The 17143-nt window shown below is 42.2% G+C and overlaps 2 protein-coding genes across 2 annotated transcripts; one reads left to right on the top strand and one right to left on the bottom strand.

Moving 5' to 3' along the window:
* The first annotated feature begins 20 nt into the window (after positions 1–20).
* On the top strand, positions 21–6126 carry neil1 (nei-like DNA glycosylase 1). Its single transcript, XM_050074170.1, has 10 exons — positions 21–389; positions 1624–2109; positions 2192–2311; positions 4127–4235; positions 4340–4433; positions 4534–4655; positions 4742–4769; positions 4862–4932; positions 5011–5221; positions 5329–6126. The coding sequence occupies exons 2-10, from the start codon at positions 1655–1657 to the stop codon at positions 5373–5375; spliced, it is 1257 nt and encodes a 418-aa protein (XP_049930127.1). The 5' UTR covers positions 21–389; positions 1624–1654; the 3' UTR covers positions 5376–6126.
* On the bottom strand, positions 5503–14950 carry man2c1 (mannosidase, alpha, class 2C, member 1). The gene is made up of 26 exons (XM_050074158.1): positions 14788–14950; positions 13177–13302; positions 12965–13088; positions 12796–12866; positions 12540–12717; positions 12270–12459; positions 11592–11698; positions 11386–11496; positions 11184–11276; positions 10967–11083; positions 10788–10883; positions 10537–10682; positions 10082–10205; positions 9170–9291; positions 8994–9079; positions 8763–8909; positions 8592–8674; positions 8417–8511; positions 8229–8333; positions 7987–8143; positions 7757–7900; positions 7509–7618; positions 6937–7016; positions 6718–6860; positions 6528–6631; positions 5503–6433 (listed from the first exon to the last, which is right to left on the bottom strand). Exons 1-26 carry the CDS (start codon positions 14886–14888, stop codon positions 6322–6324), a joined length of 3072 nt encoding a protein of 1023 aa, XP_049930115.1. The 5' UTR covers positions 14889–14950; the 3' UTR covers positions 5503–6321.
* Positions 14951–17143: the final 2193 nt, after the last annotated feature.

The raw sequence follows: 17143 nt of genomic DNA, 5'->3' as shown, positions 1-17143 counted from the left end.
CTACGTTTCCCATCATGCATCGGGGCTCAACGGTTTGCTCCTGCTGTGTTTCTGCGGTGCGTTTGAAAAGCTTTGTCTTTTTTCTGCTGTTTCAGTGAAGTATTATATGAAAATTACAGTAATATCCAGCTAGATGAGAAACACCTGAGTGATACTTCATTCAACGAGCGGAGAAAGCATCGAGATCTCGCGACACTTCCGGATGAACGAATGATCCACGGTGATATAACATGTTTGGTAACATGCATGTTGCGAAACTCTGGTACAGTGCTTTACCTGCACAACGTGCAGGTTTGCAGAGAGGACAAGAACCCAGCAAACTCCACAGGTTACATGACTGCAGTAAAACTCAGAGTTTAACCAACGGTGGTGTCTACTTCCTGGTTTGGGTGAGTTGTTTTACCATGATGCTTCTTGCAACTCAAAGAAAACGCCTACTTTGACGTTTTCAGCGTGCATACTGTTTTGGTTCGTTGTTTTTTTGTTCGTTGTTGTTTTGTTCAGACTGGGTTTCATGGTCAACAATTTACACCCAGGACATGATGTGTGGTGATCTTGGAGAGACTGTGTAGTCTGAAGCAGGATGTGTGTAATTTTGCAAAGTCAAAGCTCTGATGTATCACGATGTGTAGTCTATGTGAGTAATACTTAGGGTATGAGGTCGGATACTGGTTTTAGGATGTGCATGCATGCTTTGTTGTGTGTATGTCTGCACACATGAGGCTCCAAACTGAGAAAAACACTATTGATTTAGAGCTTAAAGTGTCTGCCTGGAGGAATGCACATTTGGTCCCTCTTCTGTTGTGTGGCATAGAGGCCAAGATTTTAGAAATTCTTAGGTCACAAGTCCCCAACACACACTCCACAACTATTTGAAAAATGAACAAAAAACAATGTCTTTTGTTTTAACTGTTATTTGGATTTTTCAAAATGTATTGTTTTATTTCTCAATAAGTCCTAAAAGCTATTTCAAAGCCATCTCCACTGTTTCAGAAATATAATTCTGGGAGAGAAGAGTTAAAGTTGACAGCATTTATGTTATTTTTTTGACCTGAAATTAGTTTTAATGTAAACAAATTAAGAGCATGGATGGATTAATGAATGGGCCAGCTCAGGGCTACTAACAGGCCTATAGGCTACCCTGGCCTTCACCTGCAAAATGTCTCCTAAATTAAAACATACCAACCAGGACGAGACTAAAAATGACTACAAAGACACTTAAAACAACTACAAAGAGATGCAAATCAACTGGAAAGAGACACAAAGAAACTCACAACGACTACGAAAAGGGGCACAACAACCACAAGAGACACAAAATGACTACAAGGACGTGCAAAGAAACTACAAAAAGATTCAAAATGACTACAAAGATACACAAAATGGAGGAGATGTGGTGAGGCCCTCCGCATGCCTTTGCCTAGGGGCCCATTGTCTCATAATCCGCCCATGATTCAGTGTTCAAACACTTGAATACGCTTCTGAAATGCCCACCATGTAGAGTGTTAACCTTCCCAAAAGCTGTAAAACACACACACGGGCTCCCAGTGTTCATCAAAGGTAGCTACGACCCTGGGTGTTTCATTTTGTTATGTAATCTTTGCTTATCCACTCTGTTCTCTGCAGCTGCAACACAGCTTCATTTGTTCCCAACAAAATGCCTGAGGGACCCGAGCTCCACCTGGCCAGCCTTTACGTCAACAAATTGTGTGCAGGAGTGGTGTTCACTGGAGCAGTCAGAAAATCTGAGGTCAGCAAAAGTCCCGATGTGCCCTTCACCTGTGAGGCCTATCGCATCACTGCCACTTCCAGAGGGAAGGAAGTGAAGCTCACTCTGACGCCCATGAAGAGCGATGATACAAAAAAGAGAGTGAAGGCAGGACAAGCAGACCAGCCCATGGACATCGTCTTTCGCTTTGGCATGTCGGGCTATTTCCGCTTCACCTCAGAGGATGAGCTGCCTAAGCATGCCCATCTGCGTTTTTATTCCAAAGAGACACCCTGCAGAGTGCTGAGCTTTGTGGATGCACGCAGGTTTGGCAGCTGGCAGCCCGACGGGACGTGGCAGCCTGACAGAGGGCCGTGCATCATGTTTGAGTATGACAGTTTCAGGTCAGTAATGCTAAGAGTGTCACTCCAGTCACCTGCTCAACCACATTAGTATTATTCCACTGACCAGTTACTGATTTTGCAGGAAGAATGTGGTGTCGAGCCTCTCCGACCGAGCCTTTGACCGACCCATCTGTGAAGTTCTGCTCAATCAGAAGTACTTCAACGGTATCGGGAACTACCTTAGAGCTGAAATCCTTTTCAGGTAATGAACATGAACAACCCTCAAACTGTCCGATATGTGTTGGGACGCACCTATATTGACCTTAATAAGTGGATCAGGTATCAGCCATGACACGACAATCCACTTTATATAAGGGCCTGTAAGTAACACTTCAATTTTGGGATAATCTGAGTATGGGACCTGCCTACCAACTGACCGACAGTCATAATAAGACAAAAATTGAATGTCCCGTAGCTGAAAATGTCATCCTCAAATTACTTGTTTAGTCCAACAAGCAGTCTAAACCCCCCATATATTCATTTCACGAATAAATAACACACCAAAAAGCAACAAATCTTCATACTTGAAAAGCTGGAACCAGTGAATGTTTGGCATTTCTGTTTGAAAAAACACTATTTGTTAGTTATCAAAATGGTTGCAAATTAATTAGCTGCAGATCAACTAATCTTTTCATCTTAAATTAAATTCAACGTTTTTGTCAATGTCATTATAAAATGTTTTCTCTAGCAGCTGCAGTCAGTTCGGCCGCTGACTCAGTTTTCAGTGCCACAGCAATCCATGGCCTTGTGTCACCTTTCATGAAAACAAAACCAGTAGGCGCCATTCAATGAAGCAGTGGGTTTAAAATGTTTTGTCCAAGGCACATCAAAGGTCAAACCAAAATCACAAGGCACACCTGTATTTATATCTGTGCACAATAGCTTTTATAACGTGTGTTATCACTTTTATCACGACAAAAGACAATACAGATTAGAAAAAATGACAGGTGGCTTCCGTGATATTGTCAGTTTTTTTTATTATCTTTTCTTTCGGTGGTAGATCGTCTTAGCTGGTGCTTTGATATTTGCTTCGTACAATAAAGCGATCCATTGTCCCGCTCACGCCTTTCTCCCTTTAAATGTTATCGTCCCTCATACTGGCTGCCAATTGGGGCTCAGGATGTGTCACAGCATTATGATTCCCACACATGGACGGGGACAAAAAGGTTCCCTGTGAAGGTTTTTTACATTAAATGAAACTACATTTTTTAGCTAGAGTTTGTCTCTTATCACACCTTACTGATACAGTCAATTAAAAAAAAAAAATCCTAACTTTTTGTATAGGCTCAGTTGAATATTGCAGTATATTGCGTGGTTATCACAAAATCCCATGGCACACCCTCTGAGAGCCACTGCAGTAAGGTATATAGATATAAAATTTGGGAAAAAGGAAGCACCCAGTATTTGGTATCGACGGATACACTGAGTTGAGGTATCAGAATCAGTAATGGGAGAGAAACACTTCAAACAGTGCACCCCTAATAATGATTACAGTATTTACTCATTTACAGTTAAACAACACATATTTCTATAGATGTGCACATATGGACAATTTGTAGTTGCTGATGTTAACTAGTGGCCAAAAATTGAGATAAACAGGCACACACACAAAGCAGAAAGCTGTGTCCTGACAGACCTTGGTGAACAGTAGGTCCACACACAGTTTAAAAAAGAACAAAACAACAACGTTAGCAAGAAGGCAACAGGGAGTAGCTTTGCTTTAATGCTTCTCTCTTACAAAGGACAAACTTTTCCATTAACCTCTTTAAAGTGTTGTTCCTGTGAGATTCTGGTGTGAAGAAAAAACCCCATGTTTTGTATTGTTAGAAACAGAACCAGCTCTCGTGAGTTTCAAGGTCTGTTTCCCTCCAGATAAAAAAAAAAAGAAGAATGGCTTTCTTTCACTTTTGTTTCTTACTTCCAGCGGGGAGGCACAGTAATTCAGACGCACTCTGAAAACAAAAGAGCCTTTCTGTTTGGCAAAAGAATGGGCCTAACGTAGTCTATCTTTCTCTAGGTTGAACATCTCTCCCTTTGTGGCCGCAAGGACCGTACTGGAAGGCCTTGACTCAGAAGATTTATGTGAAAATGAGAAGCCTGTGAAAAATGAGATCACAGGCACAAAGGTGAAAGAGCCCAGACAGCGACTCCCCATTTATTTAGATCATCAGACACTCAACAATCACCGCTTTAAATTTTCTAACAGTGTCTTCTTTCTTCTGTGCACCAGACCTCAGGGAGAGCTAAACAGAAACGAGTGAATAAGGAGACGGGTGACTTGCTCAGACTGTGTCATACAGTGCCTCTGGAGGTGGTGAACCTAGGTTGGTTATCATGTGGTTAAGTGAAAGACTTTAATGATTCATTTGGAGATTATACACTCAGACTGTCGTGTGAAATGCATCCTGGTCTTTTGTATCTTAGGTGGAAAGGGCTACGATCCCCAGAAGCAAGACTACTCTGGCTTCCAGGCATGGCTGCAGTGTTACTATGTGGATGGAATGAAATCTCTACGGGATCACAATGGCAGAACTATGTGGTTCAAAGTGAGTAAAAAGCAAAAGCCCGTATTTAAATCTCAAGCACAGAATTTAAGTATCACTGATACTAATATCTGTTGTTCTAATTTCAGGGAGAGCCAGGCCCCATGGCGCCTAAAGGTACTTTGAAAACATGAAACTCAGAACTTCAGCTGAAATCAGAGAGCAGTCAATGTATCTGACTAAACTGATCCATCTTTCTCACTCAATAGATACAAAGTCACCCAAGGCAAAAAAGAGAGCAAAGAAAGAAGATGACCATGATTACACACAGAAGAAAAAGGTATCTATTAATCACTACTTTTTGCTTGACAAGCAATAAACTCCAATGTAACTCTAAACACAAGTTTGATTTCATTAGGCCAGAAGTCACCCAGAAAGCACCTCAAAGAAGAAGGGAGTCAAAAGGGAAACTAAGACCAGAACACCAAAGAAAGGACAGGATTCATGTCCAAAGGAAGCCGGAGCCAAGAGAAGAAAGGCCGAAAAGTCCCCAAAAGTAAACACACCTCAACATGAAAAGAGATCAACTGCACGTAGGAGGAAGAGCAGCAGCGTGGAGCCAACTGCAGGTGGGCTCATGGCATTCTCTCAAAATGAAACAAGTCTTCTTTGCTACTGGGGGGAGTACTGGAAACAGTACTGAAACAGAATGTTAATCTCAAACTCATCCTTGCAGGTGCACAGAGGCAGAGCGGGAGACTGACCAGACAGAGCAGCAAATAAAGCGAAAGGGGAGGCATCGCTGTATGGCACTGTTTTAATGTTTTTATCAAGGTGTTATCTCAGGGGTCTGAGAAGTGAAGCCAGTGTGCCAGTGCTGTAACACCTGCATTCTTTCTAATGGTCAGCCAACCATTTTCCATATGAGTTTATGGTCTCCATGCTAGTTTCAATACAGCATGATGTTCACTTTGTAAATCATGGTCCCCTTAAGAGTAAAATAGAGATAAAGCAGGTTATATTAGGGCAGTGATTCCTAATTCCTCGTGGGTCCATTCTGAATGGACCGCAAGTGACTCACAAACATGTCAGGTTACAAAGAACAAAGTACAATGAATTTCCAGCACAGAGCTTTTAGTTTGAAGTGCTGTTTCTTGCCGTAGACTGAGTGACCAATGGACAGCTACTTGATAGAGACAGAAAACTAGCTCAGCGACGTGGCCAAACACAACTATGACACTGAATATATTGTACTGTGGACCCCGGGGGCTGTATCAGTCAGGAACCACTGTATTAGGTCATGGCTTCCTTATGATAGAGAAGTTGCTACCACTGTGGTGTCCTCAGCTTCTTAGTCAGATTCACCCTCTTGTCCATTTATGGTCAACTCTGGCTCCAAAAAGCCAAAATGATGACCAGACTCAAAGCTTCAGAACAATTGTCCACAAACCATTAGATGACATCATGGTAACTACATCTACTACTTTTATACAGTCTGTTTTTTATTGTTTTTAATACACATTTCTACAAAAGGTCTGCAATTGTTTATTTTTTGATGCACAGTAATTACATTAAATTTTGTCATACTATCATCTATAAGTATCTCAAAAAGTTTGCCCTTTATTTGAAGTCTTAAAAATTCCAGCACCAAGTGATACATTGGAAAAGGTTTCGCTAGTTTCCACTTTTAAGGTGTACTACCCTAAGGTTTGGTAAAATGCTGTTTCTATTACAAGACAAGGAGAAGTGACACAATTTGAAAGGGACTGAATTTCAAAGTGATTCCCTCTGATGTAATGCGTGTTGGTCGGGTGGAATCTGGTCTCTCCAAGAGATCACAACTGAAAGGGAGAAAAAAAAAGTATTGTTCTTAGATGACAATACAACATGTGAATGCCAGACGTCAGTGAATACTTTAAAAATAGAAATACTCACTGCCAGGCTTTCCTGACCGGAAGGGCGGTGCAGAGAGCTGCAGTCACACTGCTCCCGTGTGACTCGAAGAGTCGGACTACAAGTGCTCCCTTCCTGTCCTCGGCCTGTTGTGGTAAATAGAGCAAAAGCCATTAGCGGGCAGAGTGGATTAACAGTCGAGCTAAGTCATGCTTAGTATTTAATTGGATACCTGTTTAATGGTCTCAAGGATGACTGCTGCAGAGCTGACGGAAAAGGCACTCCAGGGCTCAGTGTCAGGAGTGCACTGGATTGACCTCAAAGGGAAGTTGAGGTTGTATGCACTCTGGATGACAGAGGCATCTTGGAAGGATCCTTTATTGCAACACAGAAAACATTATGAGATCCACAGACAGAGTTTAAAGATTTACTGAGAACAAATCAATCCTACCTGAGTGTGGCATGATTGCATAGGTGAAATGATGAGTCCCCATGTCAGCATTGGCATCTGGTGCTTTGGGTGCTCTCAGTCTGGAACAAAGACATCTACTGTTAGATGAAAGATTTATTTCAATATGATGAAAGTGAATTATACCATTAGCAGGGTTCCCACACCTTCGTAAACATCAAATTCAAGAGCTTTTGAGGATGTTCCTGACCCAATGTCCTCAAATTGACAGACCAAACAGGGCATAGTGTGGGCCACGGATCGAGGTTAAATACTGTTACATAGTTATGAGCTCTAGCAGGCTTGCAGAAGCTCAGGTAAAATTTAAAGAGAGTGAGGCTTCCCAATTGTGCTGCCTCGGTGGTGGCAGATGATATCAGAAGAACTAAATTATATTTTGTACAAAATATATGACTTCAAGCAAGTTCAATGACCCCTGTTTGTTTATTTCTGTTTTAAAAAAAACTTTCAGTGCCTTGATTTTTCCCCCATAAAATTCACATCTTTAAAGGATTTCAAGGACCTGTGGGAACCCTGTACTAGCATTGTTGCATATGAGCAGTGGGAAACCTCACAGGGACAGCGTCATAGTGTTCTTGTGGACTGAGTAGCCGTATTTGCAGTCATTCAGCAGCGCAACCCCGAAGTTGTGCTCCGACAAATCGGCCCATTTGTGACCCCAAACCTGAGAAGGAAACCATGATGAAAAACAGCAAAGACAATACAAAGTATTTCAATTTGTTATAACAGCATCATGGAGCCCTGTCTTCCTACAGTTTAGACGTGCAGGGCTGAACATTGGCCTACTTGCACAGTGTTGTACCTCAAATCTGGCCCAGTCCCATGAAGTGTTCCTGTGTGTGGGTCTCTGCAGATGACCAAACTGGATCTCATATGTAGCATTGGGGCTGTGTACTCGCACGGGGAACTCCACCTTAAGAAACTTGTGTGACTCTGCCCACTTCACCTGAAATAGAGGATGCAACATTTCTCGTATTCTGATGAGTGATTCTCTACATTTCTTCATATCATATCATGCATGATATAAAGTACCTCAGTGTTGAACCTGATGTAAGGACACATGGCGTCCAAGACAATCTCCTGTGTGACGGTGCTCTTATCACTGATCCTGAGAGTGAAGCTGACACTGCCTCGGAGCCCACCAGAGGACACCACACAAACAGGCTGCACCACCTCCTGCACCGGCTTCCTGTGGGGTCAGTTCTGCAGTTAGGTTTTTGACATGTCTGAAACACCTGCAAATACTGTGATGAAATGTAACTAATAATCGACACCTTGTCTGCAGGTGGTAGTCCATAACATCCCAAGCATCCCAGTACAGAGGGACATCATCAAACATAACAAACTGGTTCCCATGACAGCTGTCAGAGATGGCCTCTCTGAAATCAACACACGTGTTAATTCATTCATGTTGACGTTGTAAGAGAAAACACACAGGTGGTCACATGTGATCCTACAATACCTGTTTGCATTGATCAAGCAGAGCGACGCCAAAGTGCCATTTTTGTTTATGACAGTCTGTAAAATCCCATTCTCCATGAGGACAGTGCCGTCGGCCTGTGATGTTAGACGTCTCAGTTAGCCAAATTAAATTACAACACAGCTAAATGAATAAACGCTCTATATATAGTACGTACTTGAACAGTGACGGAGACTGGAGCCTCAGGCTGTAGTGCCTCTTTGACAGGAGACCAACCAATGCTGGGAACTCTCACCAGAGCTGCAGTACAGATACCACAGAGCATCAGATATGCAGTTGTAATCTGGACAGCAATGACATGAATATTGTAAATATCTACGTATCATACCCAGATGAGGTTTACCAGCACCATCATGAGTCTCAATGACTTCATGACGCTCCCATGGCAGCGAGTTGAACACACCAGCGGAGTTGCCTTTCGGCCCCAGAGCTCTACAGGCGTCACGCAGCAGCGTAGCACCGTCTCTGCGGATATCTGCCACACAGTGTGATGTACTTTTTATTTAGGAAAACAATAAAACAATATAGCTGTGGTTTTAATGGACAGCTGGAAACTCACCTTCATAATACCTGAGTGCATCCTCCACAACCATCTCTATACAGCTGCCAGGAATCACGTCATGGAATTGGTTTAGAAGAAGCAGCCTGAAAGGGGAAAACCAAAGAAACTATTTTTATACTGTAACAACAAAGGTTATTTATTTATTCATCATCAATCACTGAGTGCCTCCGGACCTCCAGAGCGCCTGCAGTGTTTCCACAGGATACTGAAATGTCCTGTCGTGACACAGTGCCATGCTGCTGGCTATCTCGATGTCATGAAGCAGCGCCTCACACTGCCGGTTCCCTCGTTTAATCTGGAAACAACAAAGCAAGCATGAAAATAACTGCACTTAATGGTACAAAAAAGGCATTTTAAATGTTTTTGTTGTTGTTTTATACTTCATACATTTAATGTCTATTTCCTGGACAAGTACGACCCTTTGTCTGTGATGGTGTTTCCTGTGGGACTGTATTATTTTGACTGGTTATTATGCCTGCCACCTGCATAAATGCTTGTGTATCTACCTTTATTAATATGTATTTATTAATAAATAGTTATATTTAGCAATCAATACTACTGGTATGATTGGTAAGATGTAACAATCCAAGTCAATCCTACATGTAAATACTGTTTCCCATACAGTCTTTCTGTGTGTTAAAGGCTGCTATAACTCAGCAGGAAGAGCAGGTTGCACTAATTGGATGATCGGCAGTTTGATCCCCGGCTCCTCCAGTCTGCATGTCACAATATCCTTGGGTAAGGTGCAAAAATGCTCCTGATGGCTTTGGCGGGAGCAGTGTGAGCGCATGTGACTGACTAACTGATGAGCAAGTGGCCCCTTGTGTGGCAGCCTCAGCCACCAGCATATGAAAAAGCAGTTTGAGTGGTCAGAAGACTAGAAAGGTGCTATTTAAATGAAGGTTCATTTAACATAAAGCTGCACCATCCAGGGAATATTTACACCTAAAAAAATATTTAGAAATTCTATAGTTTTATTAGGCACACTGTTATGGTTATGCTTTATTTTCTAGCTTAATTGTGCGCTTGAATTCCTATTGCAAAGTCTCATTTCCTCCCTATAATGAGGACTCTGAACACAGTACCTGAGCCTGTGTGGTGTATGTGCCATTGTGCAGCTCAAGGAAGAGCTCTCCGGTCCAGGTGCAAAGCAGAGCTGAGTCTGCCTGAAGCTGAGAGAAAAGCTTGTCAGGACTGGACGTCAGGACCCTGAGAAACACAAGAATGTGAGATGGAAGTGACCAGTTACACCTTTGTTATTCATTCTGACTAAAACATGATGATATTGACCAGTATTATAAAACCACACCAAAATGACATCAGTAGACATCACTCATATCCTTTTGCATACAGCAGACTTGGTGGAGACTCCTGCCTACGTGCTGGCCCACCCGATTATAAAAACACCACAGTGCAGGAAAAGTATGGTGAATATAGTAAGTCATGACTAATTCACTTGTGGGAAGTGTTTCCACCTCAGTTTGGGCTTGGCTTTTGTTACTAATGAATGCTGAGTTTTACATGTGTGACAGGAACTGACTTGGGAAGTCCATCTGTGTCCTGGACGCGGTGCAGTCGGTCTAGCATCAGCTGTGTGGGTCCACCTCCACCATCGCCAAAACCAAACAGCGCTGCACTGTGGTTGGCTCTGCCTTTATCTTTGTTATTCTTCACAGTTTTCACCAGCTGCGGGCAGAGAAAAACTACAGGTATAAGATTTGTGAGGACTGTAAACACTTTCTTCACAGACTCAGCATTCGCCATGTCATGTGAGCCATAAACCAAACTCACGTCTTCAACCTTGCCCTTCATCTCGTAGGAATTTCCTGGTGGGAAGTGCGTTAAAACCTTCGAGCCGTCCAGACCTTCCCAGAAAAATGTGTTGTGCTTGAAGAAAAAGAAATCAAAACTAAAAATCAAAACTAAACAATCCAAGAAATGTTTTTGTTTTCCAATCAGTGCCCACTTACAGGAAAGGTGTTGACAAGGTTCCAGCTCAGCTTCTGTGTCAAGAAATTGGAAATGCCCGAGCCCTGCATTATCTGAGGAAGCTGAGCAGAGTAGCCAAACGTATCTGGAAGCCAGAACTAAAGAGAGAACCTTATATTATGCATGTGTAATGAAAAAAGGCCAAAAATGCAGAAGACAGAGGTCAACTCAGGATATGTATTTTTTATGAATCCCTACCTCTTTGCAATGAAGCCCAAACTCACGGTTGAAGAAGCGCTGGCCTTCCAGGAACTGCCGCACCATGGACTCACCTGACGGCAGATTGCCATCCTGACAGGCAAACATGTAATTTAGGATTACATCATCAGCCCAAATAATACAGTGAATATCATACACATGAACTACATGAAATGCAATTGATTTCAAATATCAGGTTCACCATTTCCACCCACGTTCCTCCAACTGGGATGAACTGGCCTTTCTTGACGTAATGCTGAATCTGAGAGAAGAGTCCCGGGTACCAGCTCTTTACCCACTGGAATTGCTGGGCCTGGACAGAATGCAAAAAAGGTCAAAACTGAAAAGGGTCGCTCAGATTTGTGGAATCTTAATGGCTCATACAAAACTGTGTTAATGGGGAATTACCTGAGAGCAAGTAAAAACAAACTCGGGGTTCTTCTCCATTAAGCGGATCACTGTCACCCAGCTTCGGCCACATTTGCGAATGGTCTCCTCGTAGGGCCACAGCCAAGCTGCAGATACAGAGTCAGATGTGTTAACTAGTTTGACAAAAATACTAGAAGATTTTATGAGCATTTTCAATCCGTTTTACTTCCTTTTTTTAAAGATTTTTTGGGGGCATTTGATTGCGTAATTGACAGTGCAGCTTGAAAGTGACAGGAAAGGGGGGCATAGAGAGTTGATGACATGCAGCAAAGGGCCACGGGTCGAACTCAAACCTGAGCTGCTGCCAATGACTCAGCCTATGCCGGACACACACTCTACTAGGTAAGCTAGAAGTCGCCCCAGACTATCCTTCTGCAGCATGTTTTTAGTGCTGTGCCAAAAAGGATTTCCGTGCTTTCACCAAAAAAATGCTTTTCTACAAAACCTCCTTTCCCTTTAAACAAAACAAAAGCAGTCAGAGAAGGATGTAGCCTAAATAAAATGGTCAAACATTGAAAAAATTCTGATTTAAATCAGTAAATACCTAATCACTTATCAGTGAACAAAAGTACAGCTCTGACCAGGCATTCATCGCTATCTTTACTTCAGTTTTCCATACTCAGAAGGACACATTTTAGTCATGAGACAAACTGAGACCTGAGTCTATGTGGCAGTGACCCATAGCGTGAACAGTGTGCTGGCTGTCTCCGTTCCGCTGGCTGAAAAAGGCGTGAGCCAGACTGTGAGCTCTGGAGAAAGAGCTGGGATCAGAAGGGTTGCACAGGTTCACCATCTCATTGACAGTGAAGAGTGCCTGGTAGCCTCGTTGCTCTCCCTCTCCGAGTTCCTGCGAAGGAAGAGAAATGTTAGCAAATGCTTCCTAAAGTAAGATAATGTACCGACGTGGACCTTTTTGTGTGACTTTACCTTTACGATATCAATCAGCATCTCAAAATCTGTCAGCAGCTCCTGAACATCGCGGTTAAAAACCACCAGCTCAGCCTTCTGTACAGAGTACTTCCTGTTTGGATCTGGGGCTGCGATCATGGACCCCTGACCAGCTCCAAACAGCCCATTACAGGCCACCTCTACATAAAGGGTGACACTAAAGCACATGAATATATCTGTGAGCCAAGTTAAAAGTTACAGAAGCGGCAATTCACTCATGTCCTAGTTAACTGACCTGTGTGGCTCCTCGTCTGTCAGACAGTCAGACAGGATGTAACTCGTCTTCTCACCCTCTTTGGTCAAACCCTACAAACACACATCCCAATTAAATCCAGCCATGTGTTTAGCAAAGATTTTGGGCACTTAAATGTAGCTTGACTTGAATAAAACTGCTGCCACATTACCTGAACTGGCTGTTCATCTCTCCAAACCATTGCTTCTCCATCGCTTTCCCACAGAAGATGAACCTCCTTCCCTCTCCAGGACTCGGGGATTTTCAGGGTCACTTTAAACCAGCATGTCCACCACCTGTAACAAGCATCAAGCTTGGGTTATTGCCAAGATCAGAGGGAATAAAAAAATCTGAGGGTGATAAAAATCTGACAGTATTACTTACGTGGGTCCGAAGGTGTCACCCACTTTATACGGTGCAAAGGTCTGTTTGGAGGCTTCTGTGAATGTGATCCGTTTGGAGGACAAGAAGGAGGCGACGGACTCCAGCGGGCAAGAGTCTCCATGGAGTCTGCAGGGAATAATCATTCAGAGTCAAACTTATTAATATAGCCCTTAAATCAGCACATTACATATGAGATCCGTATTGACTTAACAGACCTTTTGAGCAGTGGTGTGCACTTGAGTGACATGACTTGGATTTAAGCCACAAATTTGATAACTTTAGGATCGACTAGACAAAATTAGGGCCTCAGCAAAACCTTCAGCCTGTGCCACTTGAGGTAATCCATCATGGATTTCGAGATATGTTTAGGATCATTGTCCTGTTGTAGAAGCCATCTTCTGTTCATCTTCAGCTTTTTTTTTTTTACAGACACTGTGATGTTTGTTTCCAGAATTTGCTGGAATTAAACTGAATCCACTCTTCCCTCTACCTGTGAAATGTTCCCCGTGCCACTGGCAGCAACACAGGCCCAAAGCATGATCGATCCATCCCTCGTGTTAAACACTTGGACAGTTGATCCTTTTTTCTTCAAACACACCTCTGCTAATTGCGTCCAAAAATCTTTATTTTAACTTTTTAACTTGTTTCCAAAAAGCATAAGGCTTATTTAAACGTTTCTTTGCAAACTTCTGACGCTGTATTTTGTGGTGAGGACATAGAAAAGGGGTTTTCTTCTTTTAACTCTTCCATGAAGGTCATATTTGTACAGGTGTTGCTGTGCAGTAGAGCAGAGCACCACCACTACAGAATCTGCGAAATCTTCATGCAGGTCTTCTGCGGTCAGACAAAGGTTTTGATTTGCCCTTCTAGCAACCCTACAAGCAGATCTCTCTGGAAAGTTTTCTTGGTCATCCAGACCTCAACTTGACCTCCACAGTTTCTGTCAACTACCATTTCCTAACAGGTACCTGAAAAACACTGCTCTCTTCCGATTGCCTCTTCCTGCTTTGTGGGCATCAGTTATTTTCATTTTCAGATTGCTAGGCAGAAGAGGAGCCCATGGCTGCTGATTGATGGGACAAGGTTACCAAGCTTATTAAGGTCTGAGACCCTAGTAAGAGTTGAGTGCTCAAATGTCTTGGGGTGCTCAAACTTTTGCACAATGCTCATTTCCTTTTTTCACTCTAAATTTGTACAAATCAAAAATAATACACTGATCTTGCTTAAAATATTGGAAAGCATGTTTCATCTTCATCTTCTACTCACTTCACTATTCACAGTAAATGAACTTTTACTCTGTTGTTAAAATGACATTATGACAGGACTCGAAACTTAAAGTTTAGCCCTTTGGACCTGAGTGCAAAGACCTGGGACTTATAAATGACTTGCAAAACAATGACCAGGTTTCACCTCTGCTACTGGGTATCATAAGGACAAATGAATCACTGCAAGATCAGATAGACTGGTATAAAAACACTGTGTGCATTCGTGTGTAAGCTATGAATGAAAAACCTGTAGAAACTGTAACAGAAAGCAGCAGAGACACGTCTGGTCTAGTGCACTACAGCTCACTGCAGTCAGAGTCAGTGCAGCTGCGTGACAGGAGCTTACCGTCCTCTCAGGTTGCAGTCTGTGAAGTAAATATCAGAGATGAATCTCTCTGCTCTCTCGAGGAGAGTGCGCCTGTTCTTCAGCACAGGCTGGTGATACATCACGGAGCCTTCAGATATCACAAACACCGGGCTCTCACATCACGGAACACGCTCCACAGAAGACCCGGAAGTAAAACGGATTATTGTAGTTAATATAATCGGCCACTAGATGGCGGGCATGTTCAACAACTGGCAACGAGGTGGTGTTTTGTGTTTGTTTCCACTCTCATGGGTCAGGAAGGGCAAGTGAACTTTGTCACCAGTGTCACCAGTGGGCTTGTTTTTTGTTTAATGGGTACAGTTTGTAAAATAATGTAAACTATTTGTTTTTTGTGAACAAGTATTCAAGGTCAAAATAGGTCATACAGGTCAAAATATGACTCTGTAGGTCACTGAATCACATTTAAAGCTACAGTTGGTTTCTTTTATCAAAATAGCTACTGGTCATATTTGCTTAAACTGTCACTATATTCTGTTTTCAGAAATATTTGGCGTCCATAACTGGAGATGATCTGTAAAAGTGATTAATGTGTCAGCTGATATCTCTGGGTCCCGTCCTTGCTCTGTGTTCGTTTATGGGTTTATGCTAAGTGGATGGAAATAAGATGCAATATGATGTGGTGTAAATGTTGCATGACAGCGTGTGTTACTCTGCCAAGAAGAATGTGCACACCCTTGTATTTTTCCCTTATTATTACTATTGTTTTTAATTTTAAATGTTGTTTGTACATCTGTAATGAACTGTTTGTTCTAATGCTCAGAAAGCAGAAGAAAGGTTAAAAAGTTTAATCATAAAAATCTGTCACTATATTCTGAAAGAAGTACATGAGACAGATAAAAAAAAAAAATCATGTCCCTCCCTCACTTCCAGCTGCTTCTAATGCCATTTGCTAAAATCTTTGCGTGGGGTGCCTGCTCTACCAGGTGAGCCAGCATGTGCAGGGGCCCTGTTCTTGCTGCAGCAGCTGAGGTCTCAATTCCAACCCATGGCCCCTTTCTGCATGTCATTCCCCCCCCTCTCTCCCTTTCATGTTAATACTGTCCTATTGATTGAAGGCTAAAAGCCCTAAAAATTATCTTTAAAAAAAATCTCCTCAGCGTACCTAAAATGCGTCAATCACTGCTTGAGAGCTGAGGTCAAACTGCCAAATACAACTGATCAAACATGAACCAAGATTGTTACTGCCTCTCAAAGGTTTTCAGAAACATATTTTAGTGTACTGTTTAGCTGTAAAATGAAAACGTTTGTGACCTGGCCACCACATTGAAAATAGTCAACTGCCTGACCACCAGTCAGAGCAAACTTTATCATTTTAAAGCTAAACAGAACACAAAAATATGTCACTGAACACATTTTAGATGAAATGGGTGAAATGAGTTATGCAGTCACAGAATTTTGATTCATATTTGATCAGCGCTGCCTCGTTTGGCAGTTTGACTGCAGTTCATAAACTGTGATTGACATGAGGAGTTAAGAGTCTTCTCGACTGACTGGTTGTTTTCATTCATGTGTGTTAAGGCCATTTAAAGCATGACAAGGCAACAGAGTAGGCTGAGGAATATGAATTTTTTTCAATAATTATCTGTCTATATTGTGTGAATATGGAGACAGTTTCAACTACTTTTTTTTAATAAAAGTTACAACTACAGCTTTAAGGTAAGGCTGCTAGACTTGGGATTTACTATTGAGAGTTATACAATGCAATGAAAATTACATTTAACTTAAAAACATATTTATTCTTTCTTCTGGGACAGCAGTTATTTACACTCAATATACACAACTGAAGAACATCATGGCACAAATAAAATGTACAAAACAACTACAGTTTAACACATGGAGTGGCACATTGTTTTAAAATATGACAACAGGATATTAACAGTAAAATGAGGCCACGAGCAGCAATGAAGAGGCAAAATAATCTGATAAATGTCATGGAGGATTGTGCGCACTGTCGTAACACTTTACTGTAGAGAAACAGTCACCCTGTGCTTCTCTTTACCATGCCATTTCCTCATTTTACCAGATAGCTTATTTAACGGTCTAAACTACAGTAAAAGTGTCACCTTATATGCCATCAGCATGCATGCACTGTTCACTGAATATAAACTAACATCTAAAATGATCCCAAAAGAAATGCATGAATATAATAAAGGCAGAGGAGATGGTGAAGGGGAACCCAGTGAGGACGGCATGATGATGCAACAACTTCCCAGTGTTAACTGAACAGGCTTCAGTCTCACTGAGAAGCTCTCAGGAGGGCCAGGGAGTTAGTCTTGTGATCAAAGAGGCGGACAGGGGTTAGGGGTCAGCCCAC

Source organism: Epinephelus moara, chromosome 20 (genome assembly GCF_006386435.1).
Source record: "Epinephelus moara isolate mb chromosome 20, YSFRI_EMoa_1.0, whole genome shotgun sequence".
Lineage (NCBI taxonomy): Eukaryota > Metazoa > Chordata > Actinopteri > Perciformes > Serranidae > Epinephelus > Epinephelus moara.
This window is presented reverse-complemented; position numbering and strand designations above follow the sequence as displayed.

Bases quoted from the DNA above. Each gene is read 5' to 3' on its own strand.
- neil1 (XM_050074170.1), top strand. From the start codon at position 1,655: ATGCCTGAGGGACCCGAGCTCCACCTGGCCAGCCTTTACGTCAACAAA. The intron at 2,312-4,126 runs GTAATGAACATG...ATCTTTCTCTAG, and splicing joins AGAGCTGAAATCCTTTTCAG to GTTGAACATCTCTCCCTTTG. The intron at 4,434-4,533 runs GTTGGTTATCAT...TTTGTATCTTAG, and splicing joins TCTGGAGGTGGTGAACCTAG to GTGGAAAGGGCTACGATCCC.
- man2c1 (XM_050074158.1), bottom strand. From the start codon at position 14,888: ATGTATCACCAGCCTGTGCTGAAGAACAGGCGCACTCTCCTCGAGAGA. The intron at 8,334-8,416 runs GTATTGTAGGAT...TGTTGATTTCAG, and splicing joins TGCTTGATCAATGCAAACAG to AGAGGCCATCTCTGACAGCT. The intron at 7,017-7,508 runs GTGAGGTTTCCC...TCTTTGTTCCAG, and splicing joins AACACTATGACGCTGTCCCT to ACTGAGAGCACCCAAAGCAC.